This window comes from Trichoplusia ni, chromosome 14 (assembly GCF_003590095.1).
Source record: "Trichoplusia ni isolate ovarian cell line Hi5 chromosome 14, tn1, whole genome shotgun sequence".
Classification (NCBI taxonomy): Eukaryota; Metazoa; Arthropoda; class Insecta; order Lepidoptera; family Noctuidae; genus Trichoplusia; species Trichoplusia ni.
In genome coordinates this window covers 11,653,666-11,672,280 of record NC_039491.1, presented here as the reverse complement: position 1 = coordinate 11,672,280, position 18,615 = coordinate 11,653,666, and the positions used below count along the sequence as shown (strand labels likewise).

The following is an 18,615-nucleotide window of genomic DNA, read 5'->3' as shown; positions in this document are numbered from 1 at the left end:
TTATTTAGTTACTACGAAGTATAAATGAATTAAACCAATAAAGAGGTTATAAACTAACTCCAATAAGGGCCTTTACAAACTTTGAATTAAAATAGTATGTATAGTGTAATAGTATTCAACATAAAAATGATAGACTGTGTGCAGGGGATTTTTTTATTATTAACTTGTAAATTAATCCATTGCGTTGTAAACGGGTAGGGATAACTTAAAAAAAACACTCAATTAAAACAAAATTGACCTAGCCTATTTTATATTCCATAGGTTCTAAATAAATATACAGTTCACATTTACGTTTTCATAGGAGCCATAAACGTCTTGATTCATTCTTCCTTTATATCCTTGAATTTTCCATTGTAGAACGGGATATTTGCACAGAATACCTTCCAATCGGTGAAGTAGCAAAGACCGACGAAAGCGGCGCCTCCGAAGCCAACGGCTGATGTAACAAACGACGCCGCAATATCGACTTGTTTCTTGCCTATACGTCCCAACATTTTGTAGATGTAAATTGGAATTCTTTGTATTTCCAACTTCTTGTTTCAGCAAAGCTGTTACGTAAATCGAAAGAGGTTGCCTTTCGTTACTTCACACTACATGACATTAATGACATTTATTTTCAACATGGAACAGCAGTATTGAACTCTATTGACATTGTCTATGGCTTAGTCGATTATCAGCGTGGTGTACCTTAGACGTTATAGGATGTACAAGTGAAGCGTAATTCAAATTACTATCCACCAGATAGAGTTATATTTTAAATAAAAATTACCATTGTCTATAATCAATTTTAAAAAGACATTGTGACGGAGGAATTATTATTTTATAAATGTTTTTATCTACTTCTTTGTCTATTCCCTGTTCATGGCCTTTTTATATAATTAATCAAATATAGGAATTATTTTGGAAAGCTACTAGTTTTCTGTGCTACGTCTCTATTCCTGAAGGTTTTGGCATGCCTTGATTGATCAGTGATCTTTAGATTTGATTAGGACTACATAATTTATAATTTGATGTACTTATGTAAAATGTTCATTTACCTTTTTTTTTGTTGCTTATAAGTTATTAAATATTATAATTATATATATAACCTCGTTTTCGATAACGGCGACCTTTGGCAATTCACTTCCTAGCGTGAGCCCTGATGTGACTGGCTAGACCGGGTTAAGATATAAACACTCGGTCGCAAGCGCTGCAATAAAGTTGACCCGCAGAATTGAGAGTATAGGTGTACGGCGGTTTAGGCCTCTCCTTTTTTTTGGATTTGAACGTTTGATTTGGATTTCTCCAGTCATAAGTACCAAAAAACTTATGAATTAATAGAAAATATGGAATCTAGAGGTTGATGAAAGTGTACATTGAATTTTGATCAACTATGGTAAGGAGTATTAGTACACAATACGCTTCAACCACATAAGTAGATACCCACTACTATTGTTTTTCGGATAAAAGAATAATTCCTCTCCTTTTATCTGCCGTTGGCTACCACTTTAAAATACTCTTAAAAATACATACTAAAGAAGACTTAGTTTTTGCCTTTCGAATTGTATTCCGAAAAAAAAACTTTGGCAAGTCAGATAAAATAATTAAACCAAGATATTTTATGGCACTATGTGCTTAGATCCCTGTGCCTTTCCCATGAAGGCCAAATAAAAAAAAAACAGAAATAAATAATAGCCACAAATAATAGCTTCTGTCAAGTTCATGGTACGTTCAGCTGCTGCAAGCGCTGATCCTGCGCTGAGTCAAGATGACAGTTCACTGGTATGAATCAAGATCGCCATTTTGTCTGTAAAAGTTAAGCGCTTAAACGCAATTTTTACGCTAAAGCTGACTCTGTGACATTACATTGTTATTTGTTATTAAATAAAGTGATAGTGGCCATACGCTAATGTGATAATACGTTTTTTTCCAAACGTACATATATATGAGATTTGACACCAACCAAAGCTATTGTCTCCTACATTCCTGAGTCTACAAAAACTCGCCGCCGAAGAGCGGCTCTTGATTGTCCGAGGTATCGCGGTAGAAACCAGGGTTCGAATGATGTGGGACTCTTCTTCGTTCCTGGGCGCCCTGACACCCAAGTTCTATGTGGCTTTGACAGGCACTTCGTCGCTGATCTCCGGTCTGATACTTATTTTTGAATGGTGGTATTTCCGCAAGTATGGCACTTCGTTTATCGAACAGGTGTCCCTGACGCACCTTGGACCGTGGTTGGGTGGAGGCGGGGGCAGCAATGAAGCTGAAAATGCGGCAGATTGCAAGGTGTGGCGCAACCCAATGTCGCTGTTGCGTGGAGCGGAGTACGGGCGCCTGTGGAGCGCGGCCCGGCGCGCGCCTCTCACCTACTACGACATGAATTTGTCAGCACAGGAGCACCAAGCTTGGTTCGGCTGCGGCGCTGAGGTACACATGTGTTTTTCAACAATTAGTTGGTACATTTATGTTAATATTGCTATCGCTCCTTTTATATACTGCGAAAACGACACTGTGTGTGTGTGAAACTGTGGCCCTTGCCCTACAAAACATGAAAATGATAATTATTAAGTTAGCTAGTGACTATCCAGTAACCAGCCCACAATCCCACCATTATTACAAAATAAATTAGCCTTTACTGCCTTACTGCTTCTTCAAATTGTCTCAGTCTAGTAAGGTTAACAGCAGCCAGCTCGGCAGAAAGTATTGAGTTAGTCCCAACATCTACTTCTCGCTGTTATTTACCATTCACTGTGTGTTGGTCTTAGCCCAAAGGTCATTTGGCATTCAGCAAGTGTGACCTAGAAATTATAAGCACCACAATCTTTTGTGGTTATAAAACAACTGGTTTAAAAAAATTAAAATATTGGATGGAGGCGGCTTTATTTTTATAGCCCTCATGAAACAATCAACCAATAGCTCTTCCAGGAATTTTTGATGAGTCTAGCAACTCACCTTGAATCTTTCACCCAAATACCAACATTAATGGAATAAAATAAATATTTTGACTAAAAACCTTAATAAAAAAAATGCAGTTATATATTTATCTGTTTATAATATTTAGTCTTGGTCTAAATTAAATAAATGTTACAAAAGAATTTGGTTGTAATGTAAGAGGCTTAAAGAAATTAAGTTCTAGACAGATAACATGCATGCATGTGTTATCCGGTCGGTGACTCCTCTCGCAGGGCCCGGCGGAGGAGGCGATGGCGCGCGCGTGGCGCGAGCGCGAGCCGGGAGCGCGCGTGGCGGCCGCCCGCGCCGCGCTGGCCGTGCGCGCGGACTGCGCCGCCGCGTTGCTGCTGCTGGCCGAGGAGGACGCGCCCACCGTGCACGAGGCCGAGCGCACGCTGCGCCGCGCCTGGCGCGCCGCCGAGGCCGCGTGGCGCGCCTCTGCGGCGGCGGGCGCGGCCGAGGCGCGGCGCGACGCCAACGTGCTGGCGCACATCAAGCGCCGCTCCGCCATGTGCGCGCGCCGCCTCGGCCGCCTGCGCGACGCCGCGCGCCTGTTCCGCGAGCTGGCGCGCGACGCGCCGCCCGCGCTGCACGCGCTCGCGCTGCACGAGAACCTCATCGAGGTGCTGCTCGAGCAGAAGGCCTACGCCGATGTGCAGGTCCGCTATGTCTCATTGTTGTGTGTTTGTTGCAGGAAAGCCTGTTCCAGTTCAGTAATGACTTGAATTCAATGTTAAATAAAATTTGCTACCTGATAGATATCTGATATTTATTTTAAAGTTTTAAGGTTGAAAAAGTCACCAAAATAAACATTAATTAGTTAACTAGACGTGAAATGTTTGTATTGATATCTATTTGATAGCAAAATTTTACTGATATTGTCAGTTGTATTGTACTGATTACGTCCTATTTGTCATTTGGTCGGTTCTTCGTGTTCTCGCCTGTGCTCGGCCTCAATCATGGATGTCGTGCGGCAGGCGGTGCTGGCGCGCTACGACGACGTGGGTCTGCCGCGCTCGGCGTGCGTGTGCTACACGGGCGCTCTGCTGCGGGCGCGCGCGGCGGGCGCCAGCGGCGGCGGCGCGGCCGAGCTGGCGGCGCTGGACTCCATGCGGCGCGCCATCGAGTTCAACCCGCACGTGCCCGAGTACCTGCTGGAGCTGCGGCCGCTGACGCTGCCGCCGGAGCACGTGCTGCGGCGCGGCGACAGCGAGGCGCTCGCCTACGCGTTCTTCCACCTGCGGCACTGGCGCGCGTGCCCGGGCGCGCTGCGGCTGCTGGGCGCGGCGTGGGCGGCGGCGGAGCGCGGCGCGGGCCACGCGGGCTGCGCGGCGTGCGCGGACCGCGAGCTGCTGCCGGCGCACCACGCGCTGTCCGTGTTCCCGCGGCGGCGCGCGCCCGCGCTGCTGCCGCTGGCGGCGGCGCTGTGCGCGGTCACGGCGCTGCTGGCGCTGCTGGCGCACCGCTGGCCCGCGCATGCGCACGCGGTCGCTCGCGCCGCCGCCTCGGGGCTGGACCCGCGGCGCCTGCACTCGCTGCTCGCCGCCGTCTGAATCCCGCGACCGCTCTCTGACTCTGCATTTATCTCCGCTGGCGTTTATTTATAGTTCAATAAAATGTAATATTAACCCTTGATCACTGTTTTCATTGCAAATTGCACTTATGACTATTCGTAATGTTCCGGCAAGTATGTTCCAAAAACATACATTAATAAATGAAAGTCTATGTAAAATTCCACTGCTGATTAAAGGCCTCCTTGATTAAACGATGCAAAGTTTTACCACACTTTTACTCACGCGTCAGAAAACTATTCGGAATACGTGGGAAGTGGCATGGATAAGTGGTTTTCTCAGATATATAACTTTTCGAGTGCGTATAGGAGCAGCTCTATCGGAATCTGATGACTGACTAGAAATTGTATTATATTGACACTATTCGTATTATTGAAGGCTTTTCTCCAACACAATAATTGGAAACCAGTACGGGGTCAATACATTAACTTCAATTATTGTGATTGTAAAATGCTTAAGAGAATAGGACGAGTTTCTAATTTAATCCCCATGCCATTGTAAATAGCAGAATCGGAGCACTGGACTAGGGAATGGTTGCTGACGCTAAATGTTGATAAATGCACAGTGCAACATGGAAAAACAATCGTTGCAAAAATTACTACCATGGGCGTTAGCTGATGGCACCTTGGCGTTACGGCAACTAGTGACCTGATATCAAGAACAAATTCCATAGGCGCTATGTCTCAGCCGAAATTATATAAAACCTATGTTAGACTACTTCTGAAGTATGAGTATGTTATTTTGGACTTACTTGATTATGTGCAGGGAAAGCCAACGAAAATGGTTAACACACAGCGTAAAGAACTTGCCCTTTACTAAACTGGAACAGTGACCACAAAGAGGTAGTCTTATTGAGACTGCAAAATATTGAAAGATCTCTATGATGGCCCTAGCCTGCTTCGTAAAACGGGGTTTACCAAAATATGTAGGTTATTAGGTAAATATACTAACACCAGTCTCGTTTATTACTAACCTACCTACTTATGAACAAAACAAGCGGGCGCTCGTGGCGTGGCCGCGCGGCGCCCGCAGCCGCGACGGCCGCGGCTCGGCCGGCAGTGTGGCGGCGCGCGTCCGTCGCGACGGTGGCTCGCTGACGTTGCTCAGTTCCGCGCTCGCATCGCTCAGCCTTACGACGTGTTCGTACTAGTTTCTTTTCGAAACTTTGAAAGTTAGTTCGCGTTATTCGCGAAATGTAGCGAGCGTCGTGATAGTCGACAAGCTCCTGAAGCATGCTTCCGGCTTTCGATCCAATGTTATTTTGATAAATAGGTGTAAGAATTAAGTCGTATTTAAGTGTAGAGAACAAGGGTGTAGGCAGAGTATTGCATCGCGGCGGCATGTGAGTGGCTGCATGGTGTGCGCGGCGCGGCATGGCGGCGCGCCGCCTCGTGCTGAACGGGCTGACGGCGGAGGTGGGCGCCGGCGGGCAGGAGCCAGCCGCGCGCGCGGGCTCGCCCGACTCGCTGGAGTTCTACCACGAGCTGGAGCTGTACCGCCAGCTGCTGGCGCTGCCCCCGCCCGCGCCCTCCGCGCCCACCGCGCCCCCCGCGCCCACCGCGCCGCCCGCGGCTCACGAGCGGCGCGCGCGCACGCCGGACCCCACGCCGACCACGAGGTGTCACGGTACTTACTCTGTTCCACCAGTCAGTTCACGTCAGTTTGCTCTCTCGATCATAAAAATCAAATTATTGTAGAGCACTTCTTCCTTGGACCCTCGTTAGTCACCCTTAGAGTTAAAGATAAAAAACTACTGAAACATTAGCATTTGAAATATTTCGTTATTTTTATTCTTCAACTTGGGTTTCAAGCCCTTTAATTTTATGTTTTGCCACCAATTTAAGTTGATAAGGATATCGAGTGTGCAGAGCGCAATTGTCTTTTACACAAGTTTGTGCATGACATAGGTGAAGTTAAGTACCTACTCAGGTCCTGCTCAGCTAGTGACTGACTTGAGAGTCTTGCGACGGTAGCCGCCGTGTCCGCATATTTCAGGATATGGTTTTGAGCAGGTGTTACATTTTGAATGGGTTGCCTATTTGATGTGGTGTATTGTGCAGATGAGCCGCGGCGCAGTCGCACGCCGGGCGGGTGTCGGCCGCGCGCGCCCGCTGCCGCCGCGCCGGCCCCCGCCGTGCGCCACGCAAGGGTAAGTGTTCCTAGGATGCTTACGGATTGAATGACATTAATTGCCTTGCACTTATTTAAGATGGCTTTAAAGGTTTCGCGCAGAATGGGGAAAACTTATCAATATCGCCGCATGCTGACGTACGTGCTTCGGAATTTTTGCTTCTCATAGGCAGATTTACATTGGTTTTATATCAATGAAATCAAAAACCATAGAATACTCTTTCTTACTTAGTTCTCGCCCTTGTACTTACCTACATTTATATGTAACCAGGGATTCAATTGTTTTGGACTGCGGCTGGCACCTGTTGCCAGCGGCATTACGTATCTATGACATGTCTACCCCCGGCTTAGGAACTTATGATCAGTGAACTCAATCAGGACTGTGATAAAGAGTTCTAGTACCTTCTTCTGAGTTGGTGACCCATCCCATTCTTGTACAAACATGTATAGTCCTTCCAGTATAGCGATTGCCGCTCTCTAGTGTTCCTTTTTTTGATGTGCATATAAATGTTCCCGGACCTTGAGTAGCAGCTCGGGCTGGCTCCGGAGTACCGGTGAGTGTGTGTGTAGCAAGTCACTCGGCGGCTGCGTCGGCCTCGTGGCTCTTAGCCCGGAGGTTATTAAAATTTGGCAAAACAACGCTCGCGCTGGTAATCTGCTGCTCATTTGCCGCTCGGGCGCCCACCGCCGCGCACGCCTCATTACTGGTACATTTTGTTCTCATTTGTCGAGTGATTGCAGTACTCAATGCGGAAGTGTTTTATAATTATAATTATATATTTTTATAAACCTACTTCCTTTGTAGTGTTAGTATTTATTATGCTTTCCAACACCTCGTATAACACATAGACATAGTATATTCTTACCGCCTACAGGGAATAATTGGGAATCCGCCAGAATACAGTACTATATGTAAGTTAGAGTTTGTCTTAACTTGCCACTACGTGCCTACTTGCCTAGTGCACCTATCATAGCGCAGCAGGTGCACCCTGCTCGGAAGCTGGTTTTGTTGGGAACAGATTTACAACGGCGACACGGCTGAGGCGGACACTCTTTCCTTGCTAACGAACTTAGATTGAATCGTTTAAAAAGTTTTTATTAGGTGATCTAGTGTTTGCCTTTTCGTTCTTGAGATATTTGTTCATTTCAAAGAAATAATTCATTTAAACTAATCTGAAATTATGGCTTTTAGAAAAAAAAGTAATCCTTAAATGACGAGTTGATTTCTCGCAAAGAATAATACATCATTATTTTTTCTGTGGTAGCTGTTACCGTGGGAACTGTAATGTTGCAGCTGATTTAAAAAACTAAGACAATATTATGTTAAAACTCGCACTGTTATGCATCCTTACGTCCCTCTTCGTTACTTAGTGTAGACTTAGATTAACCAAGGAGTTCACTAATTTCGTGAGCAATGATAAATTTTGCACGAATGCACTTATTACTGCTGAAAATATTGCCATTACAAGTGGTTCCTATTCTGGGGTTAGGCCGTTTGGAGAGTGCGGCTCCCGACCCTCAGTTGGTTTAGCGGATGTGTATGACCCTGCTACTTAACATCCTTCATTACGTGCGCGTACAAGACGGGTGACAGCCCGTGTTCATCGCTCACGCCGAACTGTTCGCCGCTAGAGCAGCGGAGGGCCGCTCTACGCATTACCTCACATCTGCACGACGCTCGTTATTGTGTTTTACGTTCGCCTTCCGATAATACTAGCACCTTTTGAGTAGTTTACTTTTATCAAAAGTTGCGCGTAACATGAAACTTGATGTCTACAAATGAAACTGAAGACAAAACTAGTGTCGTGAAACTAGTTTTATGAAACTAATTTCGTGATGTAAGAATTTATTTCTTCTATTGCTAAACCTTTCAAGTGCGAACTGGAGTCGCGACACTCAGGGTTCCATACAAATAGGCTGAAGATAAACCAATTGTGGGCGAGGGAGTAAATATGATTGTGACTACGCACAAATGTATTTGTCAGCCGTCCACAATTGTATATATTGCCGACCATAACAAACTTTACTACCACCACGGCTCATGAGAGCAGCCTGCCAACAGCCTGGTGACGGGTTCTCGAATGGGGTTCCGTTTTTAGCCTTGGGTACGAAACCTTAAAAAACTACCCAAATTTTGATATACAACAAAACCTGAAAGTTTAAGAAAAACTCCGTACTCATAGTTTTAGTTTTAGATAATACATGGTAGAGGGTTCCTTATTACTATTACAAGTCTGCTCTTAGAGATAATTTAGAGAATTTTACCTCTTTGTTCCTCTAGACTACAACCTGCTTAACTGAACATCGATAAAAAATCTAATTTAAACAAGTATGTACCGCCCGAGGGTCATATAAATTCCTGAAGCGCGGCGCGCACTGTGCGGAGTAGCGCGCCGCTCGGGCTCGGTGTTCAATTTGATTCCTCTTCGCCGAGGGAGAATATTTTGTCAAGAACCAGAATAGAAACTTTGGTTAGGTCGCCACCCATGCGGCGGTATTTAGCACTCCGCTGCAGTTCAAAGAGTAGGTGTCAGTCGCACGGTAGAGTACGGTGGTGACTACGATACTCTTCATGTACCTAACGATGACTTGCATCCTTGCTCGCGGCTTCTCATGGCCTCCAATAAAAACCTTGATAGTGTCGGTAGCGAGCAAATCTGTTCCACGTAAAGAGCGCTCCATGATTAGCATAACGTTAACTGTTATGGTAACAACCGACGCTTTGTGCTCGGAGCAGCTCGCTCCTACAGAGGGACCAGTTTATGAACATTTTATACAGATTTATAACATATAAAATAATATATTTAGATATAACCACCGATAATATATAACCATGTTTCGTAACTGATCGAAACGATCCGTTATTTAGTTGAGTTATTCCTCCCAATGAGTACTTAGGTATCTATACAGAATCATCGTATTAGTGCGGAGACCCCTGTTACAAACTTACTACATGGTTATTCAACTTTTTATTTTCATCAACTTGACAAATATTTTTATTAATATAAAGTTTGTAAGAGAGAAGTAAGACTTAATAAAATATGATTTAGATTTACGTATTTCTTTTTCATTTAATCAATTAAAATATAAATATTAAAACGAACAACACGAACTTTTATATTACGTTACATGCTGCTACAGAACGCTTTATGCCCTGGATGGGCGAGTCCGACTCACACTTGGCCATTTTTTATTTAGCTTTGTCTTCATGCAAACTTTCAGGCATGCTTTTGAAATTCACTGACTGCTGCAACCGAAAATTATCTTGAAATTCTGAATTTAATCTACTGGCATTCATCCCCAAAGCGATTTGAGTTTTTCTATTGTGTCACTTAATTTGTAAATAGCAAGCCGTGTGGATAAAAACCCCTTAAATATAATTAAACATTATAAAAAAAAGTATTCTGTAAACGGTGTGAATTTACTTTATGTGTAATTAGTTGGATTTTCAAACTACGCCATCACTACGCTGTCAACATATTAACACAGACATTGACATGCGTCTGCTACAGCGTAGCACGCGCTACGTTGCTAAGCACTCCCGCCGCGCGCCGGTCGGCTACGGCCGCGCGCCTACGTCGAAGCTGACGAACACATTTATGATTGCTGCAAATTTTTCGATATTGCAGTTTTTATTTATCTGTGAATTCAGTGTCTTTTACATTGTTTTTATGCACCATATTCAGTGAGTTTGAAAGCACAAGTAGCCGAAAGGAGGGACGACCGTGTAGGACATGTCTGGGGTTCGATCTCCGTGTAGCACAATCTTATCAGTACTGCACATGTGTGTGTTATGTCTGGGTGTTTTTAAAATTCATACGACCATATCCACATAGCCATCCGCGACATTCCCCTTTATTTTTTAGTGGGTAAGGCGTAAAAACAAGAAAAGGAAAATAGGCAATGCTTAGCTTGTTGTTAACGTGATACTCAGTGTGTGTGTGAGGGCGCGCATTGTGAGGGCGGTTAGGCCGTCGTGATGTCGTTATATTTAACGGACGCTATACGGAACAATAGCGACGCTATCAATGTTGAACACAAAGCCAAAATAGATAGTTTATGTTAACTAGACAATGTATAGTTTTATAGCGACTGTGGCAGCGGCGGAGGCGGAGGAGGCGGTGGAGGCCTGCCGCCTGCATCACGATCATATTCGAAATAATACATATTAACTATTTAACTACTCTCCGAGACATACTTGCAATATAAGTAAACTAGATTACTACTAACTACTAAATTTGGTAGCCAACACGAATCTTTAAGAGATACTTTCATTTAGATAGACCAAACATGCATTATTAAAGTTATGTCTTTAGTAGTCTATTGCAACGCAACCTGCCAATTGATTTGAAATTCCTTAATTAGTACCATGGAAAATTCAAAGACTGCAATTAGGTAATTAGTACGCAGTTTGATATCTGATGTGCTGTAGCGTGTCCAGCGCGTGTCCCACGCGTGTCCAGTCTACAGATTATTCTATTCTGTTTTCTTTAATATCCATCTCCAGTTCTGCCTTTATTGCCTGTGTAGTAACCATAAATTGCTGACGTGCAGGCGTAGCAGTATCGTAGCAATCATGTAACATTTCGTAGCCACTGGACATGCTGATTGAATGCAATGTGGAGTGATCTGTTGGCGCGGCTTTTTAGAGCTCTTTGAGGTTAGCGCCGAACGTTAGCTTTTTTGCTCCACCCCCCTCCCCACAGCCCCTCTTGTTCCCGAGCTCGTTTCAATAGTTTGCATTTGAACATTCCTGCATTTCATACTATTAATAGACGATTTTAGTGCTTCACAACGTGTACAAAAAATACGTTTAGTATAGTTGAACACAGTACCTCATACATTTAAAATATTTGAATCAGAGCGCTATTGCTACGCCCATTGAGAGCGTCAGGCGGCTGCTTTATACTTCATACACTTACGCCTCACAGATCCATCATATGCAATTCATCCCTTCTTTTTAAACTAGGATCAAGTCTATACCCAAAGTTTATCAGATCAGCATATTACCAGATCCTAAAATTTCGCAGTGATGTCCTAGTGCTATGACCGATGATGGTCTATCAACTAATAGGTCTTATATTCGATTACCGGGGCGCACCAACGTGTTATCGAAATTATTTGCGTATTGCTAAGTAATTGTCACTTGCTAAAAGTAGTGAAGGAAATGATCGTGAGCAATCCAAAGAATTTTTCAATGGTGTGTTACCCTGGTCAGAAAATCGCTTAAACTGTAACCAGTTTATACATCAACCATACGAGAAGAGAGCAGATCAGCTCAGCGGCTTTTTATAGGCCACGTTACTTCTCTGTTTTTTTTACAATGGTTTCAATATATAATCAACGTATGCTAATTTCGAAAGACTGTCATAAAAGTCCATGTGATGAGTGCGGCGTCAGCGAATCGGTATCAGTAACGACTACAACATAATTGCGTATTAAATCGTGTCGCGTCCGATCCGATATGTGTTAATGGCGCGCGAGCGGTATTCCCCGCTCATGCATACCGTCGATAGCGATTGGCAGTTGAGGCGTCATGGCGGCGACTTATCAATAACCGACTCTGACCACTAACTACTGACATACGACGATAACTACTAGCTGTTGCCCGCCACTTCTTAAAAGTCATTACATAAGAGTCCTTTAAAATGATCAGGGTTTCTGTTGTACTATTAATTATTTATTTATGTAGAAACATATACAATTCATAAAAGAAATCCGCTTAAATCACTCTATCCACTACCGAGGTCGGGGCGGACAGACGGGAGGCGACTTTCACTTGTAATAATTAAGTTTACACTAATGTTTATTTTCTGAATAATACAACTCGGACCTTGTTGTATGAGTAGTAAGTTGGATGTCTTCTTAGAAAAACGAATTCCCGTGGAGCGGTGCCTACTTGGGTTTTCTTAATCATTTTCTCGTTAATTTAATCATGACGTTATGAAGTTTCGAGATTAAATGTGCTTTAAGTAGCTGTGGCGTAATTAAGCTAAAAATATTCCAAGTGAAACTGCTTGTTAACCACTTCAAACAGATTCCTGTTTGTCGGTTCTTGTATCGATAGAAGGATAAGTAGTGTTGGTATGTAGTGCGCAGCGCGCGCGAGCCCGGGCTGAGCCGGTGTGCCGCCTCTGTGGAGGCTGCCCGTCACGCTCACAGCATCACTTGAACTTTCAGTAACTCGCTGGTTTCGGACTTAACAATAGATTTGTTTTTAATTCTTATTTATTCTGAAATATTCACATTTCACCCTTTAATGTCGCATTGACCAGCTTATTCGCTCCTATAAACGTGACGTCGTGATTCCCATGGAGAACAAAACAACTCGCTGTTTATTTCCTACATTGGAATAAATTCTAAAAAAAACTGGACCTACATGGTTTTCCTGGTTTATAAAATAAAAATAATTAGGTCAATAGAAAAATAAACACTTTACTGTGGCACTATTTCATTCTCTTTTGTAGGTAGACGAGAGGGTGTGTCTCGGTTATCAATTATTTTGTCAGTATCGAATTCGGTGACATACTGTTAGTGCGTGCCATGCGTGGGAGCTGGTCGTGTACTTGCCTGTCAGCTAGTATTATAAAGCCAGCTACAGTAGCTGCTACAACAAAAACTTTGTCCGCGCTCGAGCACAGCCACAAGCCATAGCTGTCCGCATACACTTACCAGATTGGAAAACTTTCCTTTTATATTTTTATTTTATAGTGCAATTTATTACAATTAGCCATAGCTGTCCGGTTTAGGAGACGCTTTTTGACAGATCGAAAAATTTACAAATGGATACGATGTCTTGAAATTCGATTTTTTGTAGTTTTTAATTTTTCATTCGCTTTGATTTCACATATGGGTAGGTGAGGCTAGCAACCCCGGTTGGTTTCCAGATTTCTTCATGATGTTTTTTCTTTACCGCTGACGGAAGTGTTTTAGAATACCCTTAAAAAGTACATATAGATATGAAAAAGCCTGCGTTAAGATTAAACCTGCACCTAATGCATAGAAATCCATGCAACCATGACATTTTCAACTGACTTAATGCATTGAAACAACTTTACTGTTCTTGCGAACAAAAGTAAAGTAAGTTATGTTACATCATCGGTTTACTTGTCTTGTTTATTATAATTCGGTATCATGACTGTAGCTGCTAATTAAACAATGAGTATATTAATGTAAAACTTATAGTTATAAAGCTTTAAAAAATATTTACACACGATATTGTTGTGTGGCAACTGTCAGGAGGTTACTTTTAAAACAAACAGAGTCTGGACACACGTTTCGTGGAAAGTTAACGTGTAATAATTGGTCAGTCATATGTGTTGTTGCATCTCTATTACGCGGGATACAAATAGCTTCTACATTATCTTATGATTGAACATTGAGTGTCACTGCTGGGCCAGCTGCTGTCGAGCTGACCCCGAGCAGAATACTCACCATGGTAGTGTCTACATCACGCCTACACTCTTAAAAAAAAGCCAGGCTGAGTGCCGGAGCAACAGGTTTCACACACGGTTAGGCGTTAGCGTTAGCATTCTGGGGAGCCCATTGTTACTTTCATTCAATTAGAAATACACTTATCTTCATGGGCTTAGGTGGTTTTTGAAAAAATAACAAAGTATATTTGACGAGCCGACGTGGCTGGGGTTCGGTTCCCCGATCAGCACCTGTGTTGCTTGCGCTCCCCGCTCCCCGCTGCCGCTCCCCGCTGCCGCTCCCCGCTCCCGTTTCCCGTTCTCGTTCCCCACTCACCGCTCTTGAGTGAGGTTTCTTTTTCAACAGCTACGTCACCCTATAATTGTTGCATGCACTTCCGATAAATTTCCGAAGAAACTCCGCCACCCTTCCTTTATTTGAAATGCTCTGTAGTTATGAAAGTGTAACGGAGAGTTATAAAAAAGTATTCCATGAAAGTTCACAAGTGTGCTCGCGAGGAATCTCGTTACATAACGGAGGTTTTATATGTGAAGTAATTTCAGAGGGTGTAGTATCACAGGTAAGTAATTGGGCGGATATGAGTTTGTTGAGAGTATAATTTTCGAAATGAAGTCTGGAGTAGGTCCCTAGGCCGGGCGAGCGAGGGGGCGGAGCGGGGGGTATCACTCTGAGCACCGGGCTGTGGGCAGTCCGAGCGACCTGCAAACCGTGCTTGTTCGTGTCGGAGTTACAATTTGATTGTTGGTTTTATGATGAGGTTAATCCGAGGTGCGATTATTGCTAGTTGAAATCGAATGACAAATTTACAGTAGAAGCTGAGTTGTTTAACGATTGGCAATAATATTATCAGTGACGTATCGGACATCGTCACTTTTAACGATCCTGATACCTGTGGGTAAGATACATGCTCTTATGTACATCTTACTAGCTGTCCCAGCAAATGTATTTTTCCCATAGCGCAGAAAAAAATACGTGAATAAAATGAAATGGTCTTAGGGGTACCGAATATGTTCACAAATTTCATAAGAATCGGTCGAGTCGTTTCAGAGTAGTTCGATTTCATAGACCGTGTCACGTTAACGTTTTTATGAATCGGCCTCTATCTCGCCACAACAATAGTTATTTTGCTGTGCAGTTATGTTGAAAGCAGCAATTTCTTCTGAACTGTCTGTGACATTAAATGTAAAGCGCCGCTTTGTTCAAAATAAAATACTTGTAAAGCGTTATTCATTTTGATAAGGATTAAAGTATGTATGTAAATAATGCCTAATGACTGATGGATATACACACGGACAGACAACAGAGCCTTTGTTAGTAACAGTTATTCATTTTTAGGTAGGGAGCTCTAAACATTTGTCAGGGTTACAAATGATTTTGAGAAGGTAATGGCGCATAGTCAATTTTTACTGAATATTACCGCACCGTTACCAGCCGGCGGCGGGCTCCAACCCGTCGAGGGCCGGTCCGGTCCGGGCTGTCCTAAGCAATTCCATTCCTTCACAAATTATCATTTTGTTACCGAAGTACTTGTGCGCGGCTACTTAACATATTTTAACATAATATTTCACGGGCCATAATGAATCCTTTCATAATAAAGAACAGGTCACAAAAGTAAAAATGTAAGCTTAGAAATAATTTTAAGCAATGGTTAATAACGACATTTTTTCTGTTGATCCTGACACTTGTAGTACAATCAGTTTGTAGGTTTAGTTGCGATATATTTGCTGCTCAGTATGTTGTTTCGTGAAATGTTTTCATAAGCTTAACTCGTATGTCACTATCAGTGCAATTAGTCAACTATGAGTACGAGCAAACCTACCCTAATAGTAATTTGCTGTCGTCATAATTTTTTGAGACTATAAAGTATAGATACACTTTATAAGTCGAGTAAAGTTGTCGACACAGAGCAGTAGTGGTGAGTCGACGAGTCCTCACAGTTGCGGCTGGTAATGCGACGCTGGTCCTGTTCACACACGCAAATCGCTCTACCTTTTGTCAGGAATGCTGACGACATCAGACGCATAAAGAAACTCGTATTAAAAAAAAAAACATTAGTAAATGTGATGTGGTGGTACTCTTTATGAGGCTCATAAATACTAGTGTCATATTTTATGTTAGACTGCCCTGCAGTCAGGTCGCGGTTGCTCAGCGCGCTGGCCGGTGCTTGTCCAGGTGCCCGCTGTAAGCGGCGGCACGGCTCTATCTGATACGAGCCCCTCCTCCCCCGGGCTTGGCCCCCTCCGCACGCTCACAGGCGCTCGCGCGGAGAGCTTATTTCCGATACGTCGCGGCGAGAGTCGTATATCACAGGTTTATCATGTCTTACAATTAATTTCGTTACATATTATTATACTGTTCTGCACCAGCCCGCACTGTCCCATTAGACCGAACATTTTACCCCTAGCTATATTAAAAAAGTAGGTTATTCCAGCACGTGATTTCTATCACAACGCTAGAATATGAATTTGCTTGAGACCATTTATATTGTATTGAAAAACTATACGCTTTCACATTGTTTACATTACCTACTTGGAATCCAGCACAAGCACTTTGAGGCGAATACAGGAAATGTTTATGGTACAGAAATGTACTTGTATGCAATAAATTATTGTTGGCGCTACGCCATCGCGCCATCCTCCGGTAGAAGATTGTAAAGTTGTTTTAGAAAACAAACGCGCGTCGACACAGACCCGCAGCGTCAGCGACCGGTGACGACCGGCGGCGACTGGTGTCGACCGGCTCGAACCGGCGAGGATCGGGCGGCTGGAATATACGAAATTATTAAATGATGTAACGGTTTACTCGCGCGTATTTATCGGGGGTGCCCGACTAGTTTCGGATCCAACCGGAGTCCTTATTCATGAGCTAAAGCGGCGGGATCGCAAGTCGTGCTATTTTTGAATTATGGAAATATTTGGACTCTGATCTCAATCTGGAAGCGATAATGTAAACGATAACACACCTTTCACGAAAATAGTTTTACTGTAATTGTCACATGTTAAACATGATTTTTCTCGAACTACTTTCGCAAATGTTATTCTGCAGTTGGCAGTCAAATATATGATATATGAAGTTGGCGTCTATGAACAAAAGGTTGAAGTTTCGACTTATGTTTTCACAATGTCTCTCACTTATTGACCCTCTACGAGGCGTGTTGTTGTAACGTATTTATTCGCATCATTTTATATTAAAGCCTTGCCTTTATTCGCAATTTGACATGTTATTATTCTCTCGGCGAGGCAGGTCGGAGGCATAAACCGTCGGCCGCGGTCGATGCATATGTTTGATGTGGTTTACAAATCGAGGCTAAAGTAAATTAACTCCGTCGAAAACAACTTCGTCGAATGTAATTATAGCGGATAGTGAGCTTGTGTATGTTGTCTCGACAGTCGCGAATCCTAAATATCTATTTATGTAGCAGAGCGTCTCATGCGCTTTGTTGACAATACATCTCCAGATTAACAGATTTCCTTGTTTTGTCACCAAATACTAATATGATTAGTGTGAGCGAGTGCTGCGACACGCTGTGTGCTGTGTTTACCTGGTTGAGGTGTATTTTAGTCTTGTTTACCTTTTAGTTTTCGAGAACTAGTGTGTATTTCGTCGTTGCAGTCGTTTGTATTCGGAAAGATTCGATAAGAAACGTTTGTGGTTGCCGCTTCAAATAAACATTAGTAGAGGTTAGTGCAGCCAAATTTTACAAATGCAGATATCACGTTACGTGTCCTGGGATAGTTATAGTAGATGCGAGGTGAGCAGTGTGAGCAGTTTACGAAAAGAAGTGAGAATGTATTCCAGGCTTCCTCTCCGGGTGACGTCACACTCGTTAGCACTCGCCTTAGTCGCCTTGTGTCGGGGTCCTGCGCGCATGTACTACACGTAATAAGTTCGTAGATCGTACATAGGCACAAACGTCTACATTTATATTGGAAAATTTTGTATATAATAATATTATTATATGAATCAAATTGTGCCCTGGGCATAGCAAATAGGAGTTTTTAGGAGTCCTTTCTGGTAGGTCGAATATAAAGATAAACGTTAAGCAATGTTTGTAATGGTTATATATTTGTCGTTACCTACTCTCATATGCTGTTCCCATTCTATTGTAATTTTTCTCGTTGAGGGTCTGACTCGCACTTGACCGGTTATTTGATATACGTACATAGGTAACAACAGTTCAACATTCAATGGAGCTTAGTCCAAAGCAATAAGTAGAAACTTATTTAATGAAAACAAAATCAAAATCAATTCATGCAAGTTAAGCTACGATGTAGCATTTTTTGAACGTCCAACTACCAAATTATATGGAGCCTTAAAAAAACGATGAAAAACATCGACACATTTCCAGCCAGCAGTTACTCAAAGGCATTAGAGAAGTAAAATACGAATTCGTAATGTTTTCGAGATTTACATTTATATTTTTAAGGAGAAGCAACAGCTATAACAAGTGGATAACCACAAATAAGAAACATTATTCCAATTACATTGTCCATGTAAACTTTCACCTTTTCGACCCTTTGTGGTGAAATTTCCACTAAGTATTCCTGAT

General features: G+C 43.0%; 3 protein-coding genes across 3 annotated transcripts in view; 2 read left to right on the top strand and 1 right to left on the bottom strand.

Annotated features, from left to right (window-relative positions):
- Positions 1-222: 222 nt before the first annotated feature.
- LOC113500460 (cytochrome b-c1 complex subunit 10-like) lies at positions 223-606 on the bottom strand. Its single transcript, XM_026881268.1, has one exon. The coding sequence runs from the start codon at positions 492-494 to the stop codon at positions 321-323; it is 174 nt and encodes a 57-aa protein (XP_026737069.1). The 5' UTR covers positions 495-606; the 3' UTR covers positions 223-320.
- Positions 607-1,651: 1,045 nt separating this feature from the next.
- On the top strand, positions 1,652-4,566 carry LOC113500658 (protein ST7 homolog). Its single transcript, XM_026881520.1, has 3 exons — positions 1,652-2,406; positions 3,165-3,590; positions 3,909-4,566. The coding sequence occupies exons 1-3, from the start codon at positions 2,041-2,043 to the stop codon at positions 4,482-4,484; spliced, it is 1,368 nt and encodes a 455-aa protein (XP_026737321.1). The 5' UTR covers positions 1,652-2,040; the 3' UTR covers positions 4,485-4,566.
- Positions 4,567-5,875: 1,309 nt separating this feature from the next.
- LOC113500832 overlaps positions 5,876-18,615 on the top strand; it is a 128,089-nt gene continuing 115,349 nt past the window's right edge. Inside the window, exons 1-2 of the mRNA XM_026881727.1 lie at positions 5,876-6,128; positions 6,563-6,651. Of these exons, the coding sequence (XP_026737528.1) occupies positions 5,876-6,128; positions 6,563-6,651 (342 nt within the window). The remainder of the gene's footprint in view (positions 6,129-6,562; positions 6,652-18,615) is intronic.

Excerpts from the sequence above, each read along its gene's own strand:
- LOC113500658 (XM_026881520.1), top strand. The coding sequence starts at position 2,041 with ATGATGTGGGACTCTTCTTCGTTCCTGGGCGCCCTGACACCCAAGTTC. Across the intron at positions 2,407-3,164 it reads GGTTCGGCTGCGGCGCTGAG|GGCCCGGCGGAGGAGGCGAT; the intron begins GTACACATGTGT and ends CTCCTCTCGCAG. Across the intron at positions 3,591-3,908 it reads AGGCCTACGCCGATGTGCAG|GCGGTGCTGGCGCGCTACGA; the intron begins GTCCGCTATGTC and ends GTCGTGCGGCAG.
- LOC113500460 (XM_026881268.1), bottom strand. The coding sequence starts at position 494 with ATGTTGGGACGTATAGGCAAGAAACAAGTCGATATTGCGGCGTCGTTT.